General features: G+C 38.1%; 1 protein-coding gene across 1 annotated transcript in view; it reads left to right on the top strand.

Moving 5' to 3' along the window:
* The first annotated feature begins 6,037 nt into the window (after positions 1 to 6,037).
* The window catches only part of RAD52 (RAD52 homolog (S. cerevisiae)), a 9,609-nt gene continuing 4,146 nt past the window's right edge, over positions 6,038 to 11,500 (top strand). The window contains exons 1-6 of the mRNA XM_010184753.1: positions 6,038 to 6,124; positions 7,559 to 7,660; positions 8,256 to 8,349; positions 10,033 to 10,100; positions 10,337 to 10,455; positions 10,545 to 10,620. Of these exons, the coding sequence (XP_010183055.1) occupies positions 6,038 to 6,124; positions 7,559 to 7,660; positions 8,256 to 8,349; positions 10,033 to 10,100; positions 10,337 to 10,455; positions 10,545 to 10,620 (546 nt within the window). The remainder of the gene's footprint in view (positions 6,125 to 7,558; positions 7,661 to 8,255; positions 8,350 to 10,032; positions 10,101 to 10,336; positions 10,456 to 10,544; positions 10,621 to 11,500) is intronic.

The following is an 11,500-nucleotide window of genomic DNA, read 5'->3' as shown; positions in this document are numbered from 1 at the left end:
TGAAGCACAGAATCCATTTTAAATTAATTTGTAATTGCATGCTATAATGTGCAAGTCCCTCTGTCAAGCCTAAATTATCCCAAAAAAGGGATACATTATGTTGCTAAGAAAGCAGAAGGATGAAGTTAGAGACAGGCTTGCCCATGCCTGTCAATTTCAAATGTAAATGATTTGCCGTTTATAAGTAAAAAGTGTGTACCCAGAGCAAAACAGAAAACCAGACTTCAGACTTAATTAGTGTGTCAGTTTAATATGGCCTTGCTGCCAGAAGTGTCATCTGTGCCTGTAATCACAATGGTTTTATGATCTGCAGTTTGATGGATCTCCCACAGCGCTTACAGAATTCAGATGTTTTAGCAAAACTACAGGCTTTCTACACTTAGAATTGAATTGGACAGGCTGCTTTTCCCTTTTCATTCTGAAGCCATTACTCTTGAGTTTAAAAGCCTGCTCTCTTTTCCTTGCAATGACTAAAGTGGCTTATACATAAATGATGTGGTTGTAAATCAGTCTGATAGGCTTTTAGAAAGAAGTACCCACATAAATAATTTATGGTATTTGAGTAATATTTCTGCCACTTCTGGCCTCCAGAACAAGCTCTTTTCCTTTACTTCGTGTTTATAAATGTGAAAGTAGCTGTTCAAGAGTGGATTGTTCACTTTTTGGTTTTGTAACTGTAAGGTGTTACTGTTTCACACCTGGAAAAAAAGCTTGTGTGCCAAACAAGTTGTTGCTCTTTTCCTTTAGTTTTACCCCTTGGTGCAATAAAACAAAGCACCTCTTGCTACAAACCTGGCTCATTGTTTGTTGTTGTAAGGATTTTTTTTTTAATACCATCATTGAAAGATTATTGATGAAGGAGTACCAGTTAATCCCTTTAATGAAACATTTTCTATAGAGTTGTGAATTAACACAAATTAAGTAATGTGAGAAATTAAGTAGGATGTATATTCTTAGAAAGCAAATGTATTTCAAATTTAGAATCATTTGGAATAAGTTTTCAAAGGTGCTGCTGATGCACTTTGAACTAGTGAAACTTTGTGGATCCTTTGTAAGGCAAAAGTGTCAATGGATGCTGAATTACAAAGCTATGTAGGAGAGAAGTAATTTACACATAACATTAAGGAACGCATTTGGAGGTGTATCCAGCAAATGTTGAAAAATATGCAATCTAAAACACAGCAGCACATGCGTTAACCTAACCCATTTGGACTGGAATTAAATTTGTAATTGCTGGGGAAGTAGGGTCCTACAGCAACTTGCAATGGATACACTGATGTTCGATGAATTTGTGACAAGTGTATAAAAGCTGTTATGACAGGAAACTCAGCATAATGAGTAAGGAGGTGAGTTTCTCATCCTGCATTCCAAAAATGCAGGAATTGACCAGATAGGCTTTGTTTCAGACGTTGGAGGTATTCAAACAGTCTAAATAGAAACACTCCCCCCACAAGTCCACTATGTTATTCTGCTAAGCTTGTATAAAGATAAGGAAGAGCTTTACACTGTGTTCATTGAAGTGTTAATCAGTAAAAAACGTAACCAGAATTAGCGTTTTCTGTTCTGTGCAATGAAGGGTATCATCATCCTAGACATACCAAAAGTAAGTATAGTACTGCCTGATCAACCTAAGGGTTAAATTTTGCTTTTGGAGCCACATATATAGATTCCACTGAAATAAGTGGGACTGTTTGAAGGTACGTCAGATCTGAAACAGGCTGTAACTGAGGAGAAATTGTTATAGTGGTGTTCACGTGCCTTGAAAGCAAATGTATTTAAATTACTGCAGATAGCTCCAACTTTGTATGTATTACACCTTTTTATGCTCCGAGGTGGTTTTACTACAAAATCTGGTGTGATTCAGTACTAAGAAGATACACTGATGTGGTATCAGGGCAAGCGTGAGAGACCACCTTTAGTCTGCAATGGACATCCAGTGTCATGACTTCCCCTGTGCATACAAAACACTGAATATCTTTTTCTTCTGTTGAAGTTAACAGAACGTTACCTCAGTTTTCTCAAGTGATCAAGGTTGTTTGCCTTGGAGATATTATCAGTAGTCAAAACCGAACAGTTAGATTGTACCGATTTTCCCACATCAATTTCGTAATCTGTTTTCTACTCTTTAAACTGTGGTGTAGCACAGGCCTGTCTTGATTAGGAACATCTGCCTCATTATACTTAAAAGATGTACACCTCAGATCAGTGTTAGATAAAGCAGCCTTTGCGTAACAGGTTAATCAACTTATAAAACAGCTTGGAGTTCGCAGAGGAGAGAATACTCCACAGAAATAAAAAAAAATTGAAGGTTGTTTTTTGGGGGTTCTTTTGTGTCAGCAACCTTAGGTTAAATACGTGGTATTACCTTTAGTGCTTGCTAAGTCACTTGTTGCTACGTGCATGGGTGTTTGCTCGTGGTGGGCTCTGTGGAAGTGCATTTATTGAAAGAATGGTAAAGATTTTTGCTTGGCAAACTAAAGCTTCCCTATGAAGGAAACTTACCACATAGAGAAGGATGAGGTTGAGTAAAAAGCCCTCTAAAAGTGCACAGCCTATGTTAAAGTAAGTCATATTTTATAGATGATTGTGCAATGGTACAATAATTTCTTGAAACAGCCATGTTGTAGCTGAGGGTTTCCCAAGTTGTACATATGCAATTCATGCTATGGAAGCTATTCCAGAGTGATGCAAAATTGCCTACTTCTGCCTTACATGTGAAGAGAACTGGGAACTGAGGGGAGCTGATAGGAAAAGAGGTGATTTAGGACTAAAATCTGTCTCTAGGGTAATGGATGGTAGAGTAGAATTGCATGTAAGGAGGTGTTCATTTCAAAAATTAGAAGTTTTGTGCACACTGTCATGGAAATTGAAGGTGTTGCTGCTGTAACCTACAGAAGTAGTTATACTTGTACAGATTAAATTCAGCACTGCCTGTTGGAGAAGATTGGTTTATTTCCTACATGGGAATTTGTGTACACACCCAGATTTTTCTCAGCAGCTGCTCCATTTACTGCCGCCATGCAAATAAATACCTACTTCTAGAGTGCTGTTGAAAGTTATTTCTTAAGCAGTTTCCCAAAACAACCATTTTTCTGATTGTCTACCTGATATGTTCAAAGTTTAAGCTTTTGCACCATTGACTTTTTTTTTAAAAAGCAAGATCAAATTATAGTAGAAAAAGCTGTTAAGATTCTTTGCCTGTTCTAGTCTGTCAAGGTGACATTTTGGAGCACAGTGCAACACCTGTACCCTTGTGTGGGGGGGTTTTTTCCATCAATATGAAAGCTTTCCAAGAACATTACCAGCTAAACTGAAAATAGTTTCCTCTAAATAATAAAAAATAGTCACAGAGGTAATAAATGGTAATTCCCAGGTGCCTCTAAACTGATTATAAACTGCTTTTATCATCTTGCATACAGAGCAACTTTAAATTTTAGTGTTTAAAGACTGTTTGAAAATACAGCTTTTTTAAACACCAGTTTATGAGTCAGGCAGTCTCCTAGCACTGTTCTGGCCCTGGAGGGTGTTTGAGGCTCTTTTGTACTCTCATCAATAGCTCATTATCCACTTCAGTATTAATGTTTCATGGGAGTTAAAACGTTGTGAGGAGAGGGGGAGTGAGGAAACAATATTCTACTGAGGAATGGAAGTGCCTTGCCTTCCCTAGCTCCTGGCTCTGCTGTTGAGGTAGATTTATAACTCCATTTGTAGAATTAACTTTTCTCTCTTCCGAGCTCCTACTCTAATAATTTTGAAATTGAAGTTCTGTCACTTGGAAATCCTCTGACAATTGCCTTGAGACACAAGGCTTTGCTGTGCTGCACTTCACTGGATTGGAAAAAAACCACCACGTTGTTCTAATAGAACATTTGGTTGTAACCAGGCTCACAGCTGAAGCAAACTGCTCCTACAGGCAAAGCCTGAAACTAAGCTGGCATCATCTGTCTCCTTCACACAAGCTGTAGAGCAATACAGAATTTGAATACAAACCACTGACATGTTTTTAAACTGTTTATTGTAAAGAGGTATATTTTGATTGATTGATTGCGAGTATTCTCTAGCGGCATCTGATCTTTTGGATTAAAACCATGTGATGTAAAGCTGTTTTCAGCAGAATTCTGTACTTCCTCGTTCTCATTCAGAATCAATTCCCACATCTTATTCGGAGCTTTATTAGAAGAATCTCTCTTTAAAGAATTCAGACTGACAGCGATGCGCACCATATAAAAACTTAAAGGACTTATTACTGGTTTCAGTTAAAGCAGTTTTGCTTCAAAATGCCACCCACCTATTGTGCATGAAGATTTGTGGCAAACTGGTAATAGGGCTATGTAGACAAATGCACACATTTAATGCATTGTCTTTTCCCCAAGGGCTTTATAATAATTAAGATCTAATTTGGGCTGCTTAGAGTGGGAAAAAAATGTAGTATTGTTCAAACTTTGATTCCCTCTGGCACACACCACAGATGCTATTTTTTTCCTCTCTAATCCTTTCCCTTGGGCTGCAATGGATTCTCTGCTTAGCAGCGGCAGTAGCCAGCTTAAATCACAAGTATGTCTCCTGGTAATAGTAATTTCTAGAAGTTATCTTCCAAAACTACATGTATTTACTACAAACTGCAGCAAACCTCTGATTGAAACACATTCAAATGTATAAACAGTGTACAATTCTACAACTTTTGGACTTGAGATGAATAATTACAGCCAACCAATATTAAGGAGAATTTTAGCTACACCTAGCATAATTACCAGTCCTCATATTTGCCAAGGAAACAACTAATATCCTTCTTCTGGAAATTGTTTGCCAGGTTCTCAGTAAACTTTGGATTCCTTGTTTAAAGACTAGAAAAAGAACTTCTTTTAAAAAGTGCTGAAGCTGGAGTACAGTAGAAAAACATAATACTAGCCAGGTTCTGACTGACTGTCAAATAACGTTGCCCACTGAGGATTTTAGACTTTCCCAAACTGGTTTGACATCTCCAGCTGTCTTTTATGTATATTGATTTCTCTTGTATTTGTACTGCATACAAATATCTTAGCAATAGACTACCAGTTGTACTCAGCATCAGTGCAAATACAATAAAAGTCTCTCTGGGCTCCTACAGAAGTGCCGCTGCAGCTCCTTTGCACGCCTGCTGTATGGGCTCTCAGCGAGACCATTTCTCCAGCAGCAGGGTGGAGCGGAAATGCAGGACCCTGGCCTGGAAAAGGGTGCCATCTACTGAATTATCAGTACAACTTCTTAACATTCTTACAGGTTCTATGTGTTTCTCAAGTCTGCATGGTTTGTGTGTTGCCATCATAACACAAGACTATGATTGCAGTCCAAACAGTAATCTAAACTAAAGACTGACAGCTCAGGGTACAGACAGCTAAATTTTTAGAAAGTTGCCTCTGCCTTTTATCAGAGTCTAAGTATTAATGGATATTGAAAGTGATCTAAGAAGACAGTGCTGGGAAATCTGAAAGTGGAATTATTTTGGTTTTCCTTCCATAGAATGGTACAATGCATTCACGTTTACCTAAAAGGAAATTAAATAAAAACATCATTTGTTACCAGTTTAATATTTAGAATAAGGACTCAAGACATTATTTTTTGTTCTAGTCGCTGATCTTTGCAGGATCCAGATGCTGTTGAATTATTTTTTTTTACTAGCAAGGATAACTTACTTGTTCTTTAAATAAAATATTTGTTTCACTGATTTAATTTAATTTAGGTTCACTTTTGCTGGTTTTTTGACTGGAAGACCAGAACAGCGCCTCTGCTTCTAGGATGAAGCTAGCCATTTCTGCATAATGTGTTTAAGAAGAAAAGCTCTGACTGTTGTGAAGCAACATCAAAAACCAAATTTCCAACTGGGGCTGTGGCAGTTCCATGGAGTGAGAAGTATAACAGTATCGTAATGTCCAACACATCTGTGTCAGAACATTGTTATACACACTGGGCAGGGGACTTCATCAGCTTTTGGACGTCTTCATATAGACTCTGTTAGTCCTGTTATCATCAGTGTTTGTATTTTCTCTTCTCTTTAGGGATGCCTGAAAGTCAAGGGAAAGACAGCGAAAGCCACATCAGCAGCAACAATTCCAGCACAAACAATTCAGTTGCTTGCTTCGGGCAGGTCAGTTCCTTTTGCCTGAAAGGGAAATAGAAGTTTTATGCTTGCACTTCTGGAAATCTGCTCTGCATATTTACTCATTTTAAAGTTGGATACAGTAAGGCTGGAGTCATATCCATTACCCTAGCTATGCCATACCTAATTGCATATCACATTGTCCTCCATGACAGCCTTGGCATGCCTCAAGTTATAATAAATTGCTCTGGATTCTTCACAAATTTTTTTTTAATTTTGTTACTTAAAAGTGGACCTCATTTTATTCTCTCTTATTCCTAGATGGCCTGGGTCATGCTTACACACATTCTCAGTACATTCAGACAATTCAGCTACTTTCACTCAGCTATGAAAAAATAAATTTAAAAAAATAAAAAATAATTTGGAAGAAGACATACCATATCTGGGCTGAACAGACCTTTTGGTGGTGAATTCTCTTCTCCATGATAGGCATTTTATCTGTATTAACTGGATGTGACACAGGCATATGCAGTCTCCCTTTTTATGTTTTTAGGTTACAGGCTTGCATTCTAGTGCCAGAAAAAGATAAAGTTATTCCTTTAAGTTTAAATAGAACCAAATAGAAAATAGAGAGGTTTGGTAGGTGTTTGAACTTCTTATGTGGCACACACTCAATCCAGTGCTGTGTTCTGCTGAGTGCTAGGGCAGCCAATACACATATACATAATACTTATGACTTAGGTGGTAAAACCTCTGTTCTGTCCCACATCAGAGCATGGCAACACAAGCTTTTTAGTACTTAATCCTTAAGCATGCATTTAGGTTTCTCTAACCTTTACAGATTGTAATTTGCATTTCTACTAAGACAATAAGCAAAAGTTACAACACTTCAGGCTTCCAGTGATGCTGGAGTTACTCAAAGGACCTTCCCTGCATGAGGAGAATTTGCTGAACACTCCTCAAGAATTTTCTATTTTAATTGCTTGCCTGAGCTGCTCACCTCCCTGCCCTGATGGCATATGATGGTAGGGTAAGGTTAAACTTTGGTTTTGTTGGAGTTTTTAAATACACTTTTCTTGCTGGTCACAGAGATATCATGGGGTTTTTTTGAGAAGTAAAACAGAAGCTTAAATGTGTGTTCCTGGCAACCTTGACTAGGATTACAACTGCATTAAAATTTCAATAGGATACTAATAGGCCTGGCTCATCTCAATTCTAATGTAAGTGGTAGCTATGAGAAATGAAAAAGAGTTGCTACAGCTCAGTAATTAATGGTGGTATACATATACTTCAAGAGTAAGAGGAAAAAAATGATATAATGCACAAATACAATGCACACATACCCCCTGAGGTCTTTCTTTGGCTGTTACATCCCGAGTCTAAAAGTGGATCATAAAATGGGATAAAGAAGTGATATAGGGAGAAGTGGGGGAGCTGAAATAAGGAGAGTGAGAAGATTTATCTTACTTTCTTTTTGTCAAGTATCAATACACAGCAAGTGAATATCAAGCTATCCAGCATGCTCTTCGTCAGAGACTGGGCCCAGAATATATCAGCAGTCGGCAAGCTGGAGGGGGACAAAAGGTATGAACAAACATGCATAGATGTTTCAACTCACAGGTTTTTTTCCAGGAAAGCTAGGGTAAAAAAAAGTTACACTAATCCTTACTTTTTGAAGGTAATTTCCCACTAGTATTTTAATATGCAGATATGAATGTAAAGGCAGCATAGCATAAATTCTGGCTTTTACTGAGCCACAGGTTCCTTTTACACTTAGGAAAAAAACCCCTTAATTTTTCAGTGCTTCATCCTTTACAAGGGAATATTTCTCTACTTGTGGAACGTTGAGGTGTTTTTCTAAATTTTTCCCCACAACTGGAATATATGAAGCATTATATAACATTGGCTGCATTTTACCCTCTTTAGTGCCTGCTAGCTCTGCCTTCCCTTGATTAAGTCGTATTTGTTGTGATGTTAACCACCCATCACAGTTGCTGGAAGGAGGTGAAACTTCTGCACCATCATCCTTTTATTTACATTATCTGAACCTTGACATTATCTGGGTTTCATCAGTATAAAACGATGTGTGTAATCCTTCTTTAAAATAAAGCATGTATGTATGTGTGCACATGCACATGTATTTATATATCTATTTATGTATATATGCTTTTCTTTCCAGGTCTGTTACATCGAGGGTCACAAGGTAATCAGTCTGGCCAATGAGATGTTTGGCTTCAATGGCTGGGCTCATTCAGTCACTCAGCAGAACGTGGGTAAGTGTCTTCTGAGGGTAAAGAAGTCTTTCCTCTCATTTCACTGTGAGGTCCTGAAGGAAAAGTCTCTCGAGTGGGGGCTAGCGTGTCTGTTCTAGAACTTGATCACTTCAAAGTACATGGGGAGAGGTGTGTGGAATTTCCAGGTGTCTTAGCAGTTGGTAAGAATGAGAGAAATTGAGTAATAAAGGAGTTTGTTTTCTTTTTAGATCTTGCACTGAAATATGTCATAGTCGTTATTCTAAGTGTGTTTGATTATTCTTGAGCAATTCTAATCAAGTTTTCTGATCTCTATGGGAACACTCAGTCGAGAGTAATTACAGTTAAACTATTTTACACCCAGCAGCCCTGAGCCAACTTTCATACTCACCTGTGATTTTTATATTCTAATAAGTTAATATTCTCAGTTAATATTCCTCTAATCTTTAGGGACCCATCTTTTTCTGCAGATTCTTCTTCTAGCCAATACCTGGTTCTGAGATTTTTACAGTAGAAAGCCTTGGAAAAGTTCTAGAAAATGGCATTCAGATTATTTTAAAGCTTAAGCTTCTTTCATCTCGATAGCTGAAATAGTACCTACGAGAGGAGTGTTGTCCTTGCTTGCAGATCTGCTATGCTTAGACTGGAGGCTGGTTGTTGAAGGAGCTCAACAAAGCTGTGTAAATGTACCTCCTTCCTTCCCCCCACTCCCTTCAGTAATTTTTTTTTACTTCAGTCTGATAGATTCTAGACATAGAACAAGTTATGTCACGTTAAACATGTTATGTTATTCTGTACCACCTTTTTTTTCCCTTTTCAAGTCAAGAAAGGACTGACATCCTTTAAACTTCTATCTTTTTCAAATAATGCCATACCAAGTAATTCCTTAGCAATTCAAAAGCTAAGGGTCCTGTTATGTTTTGTTTAAAATTCCTAGGTAGAAAAAGGGCTTGCACTTCCATGGGGTTTAAAAAACAATTGAACAAATAGACCAGATGAGTACGGAACTTCTGGACCCCAGAGTACAGTTTGCTTGAATTTCAAAGCATTTCGTTTCAGACACATGTAATGTTTCTATCAGACTTGCAAGACCGCTAACTAGAGTGCCCTAAGTATATTATATAGCATTGCTTTTGGTGTAAAATAAGGTGGATTAGAGTTTCTGGATTGAGAGTTGTATTGCAACCTGTTAAGATCTTCAGTCACTCTGTCCTGGATGAAACTTTGTGCAAAATTACACAAACTGGAGACTTCTAGTATGTAATAGGAAAGAAATTACTTTTACAGACAACAGAATTTCTTTTCTATTGCTGTTATTATAAATTGATGCTTTAAATCTTTCCTTTCAGCTTAAAAATTTGTTGTGGTTTGAAAGTTTAGGATATGTAGTAGAATAAGAAGTAACTTTTTCAACACTTCCTTCTTTTATCTGTTTAAGTTTCTACGTGTAGTGGCACGGTGAGGTCTAGCCAGTGATAGCTGGAAAGTATCACATAACACGTCCAGAGCATGTATGCGAGTCAGCATTCTCACACTACAGTTAGTATTTTTATTAAGTCATGCTCCATTTAATAGAATACAGTATCTTGGGCACATTCAGCAAGGGTGTTCCAGGCTTATGAACATCCTCAAAGGACAATATAAGATCTAAATGTGGATCAGAAGTCTTTTGTTTGTTTAGGATGTTACTTTTCTCTCCCCCAGACTTTGTTGACCTTAACAACGGCAGGTTCTATGTGGGGGTCTGTGCATTTGTGAAAGTTCAGCTTAAGGTAAGTGGATTTTTTGGTATTCTTGGACTACAGTTGAGAAATTACCTAAGGCTGCGAATGAAAGTTCATGCATAGGTCAGACTGGTTCTCGAGTACTGGACTACACCACAGAACCGAGTGGTGTCCAAAACATTGACCTTGCTATAGAACAACCAGCTAAAAGCAAATAATATTACGAGACGTGCTGTATATGCAGAAATTCCCTTATACTTAATGTTTCTAAAATTTTACTGCAGGATGGGTCATACCATGAAGATGTAGGGTATGGAGTCAGCGAAGGCCTAAAGTCTAAGGCCTTGTCCCTAGAAAAGGCAAGAAAAGAGGCAGTAACAGATGGACTGAAGAGAGCACTCAAGTAAGTGAAGATCAGTACTTGTACATTTTTGGAAGTTAAGTGAGAATTAAGAGTTCTTTTCAGTCACAGTGAGCTCTTTTGTTTCTCAGGTGCTTTGGGAATGCTCTTGGGAACTGCATCCTAGACAAAGACTACCTCCGAGCTGTGAATAAGCTTCCACGTCAGGTGCGGTACATGGGCTGTTAGAGCAGGGACTGCTTCACATCTGCTGGTTCTCATCCCTCATATTAAAAAGATTATAAATAATAATATCAATGCATCTCATCCCTGAATGTTTCCAGCTATGAGACCAGTAGTCTTTGCCTGCTAGTTTGTATGAACTGTCTGTTACAGTGTTCTTCCCCAACAATTTACCACAACTACTCTAAATTTTGACTGTTTGCAGTTGGCAAAGTTACTAAGGTGAAGAAACAGTATCCTAACTCAAGATCTCATGTGACTTTTATGGCCATGTTGTCTGTCTGTTAATGCCAGTATAATGCATACATCTGTGTTCATAGCAGGTTAAATGTTACCATAGGAAGCACTAAACTGTGTAAACCAGCTTGTTCTAGGGGTCATTTTCTCCACGTGCTGCAGGTCTTAAGACTGTTCAAGCTTTAGCAGTTGCAGCAAGTCAGTTCATCGCTCTCATGTAACCACCTGCTTTAAATCTGTATCAGCAGTGATAGCAGTGTCTTGTCATATATTCATCACATAGGTGAAGTGGAAGTCCTTGGGAGAACAGACTCTGTCAGGGCTGTGGGCATGTTCTGTACTGTGTATTTTTGCCCTGTATAAGGCAGAACAGATCTCTTGGTTCATTCTCATTGTCAGTGGTAGCACAATCCAGTTCACTACTTTGAATTTTAAAAACCAAACTTGTCATATTCCTCTCATTACTGGACTTTTTCAGGAATAATTAAAAAAAAAGCATGAGAGATAACTGCATACAGTGACACAATTGCCAGTGTAATAGATCATAACACCAGAGGCTGCAGGCAGGGCAGAAAAGTAGCCAGACAGCACATCTGTTATCTGTGTAACCTACCCTAAAGCAGGTACA

The sequence above is a fragment of the Mesitornis unicolor genome, unplaced genomic scaffold (assembly GCF_000695765.1).
Source record: "Mesitornis unicolor isolate BGI_N332 unplaced genomic scaffold, ASM69576v1 scaffold24075, whole genome shotgun sequence".
Lineage (NCBI taxonomy): Eukaryota > Metazoa > Chordata > Aves > Mesitornithiformes > Mesitornithidae > Mesitornis > Mesitornis unicolor.
The sequence above is the reverse complement of the archived record's forward strand: the minus strand, read 5'-3'. Positions and strand labels throughout refer to the sequence as shown.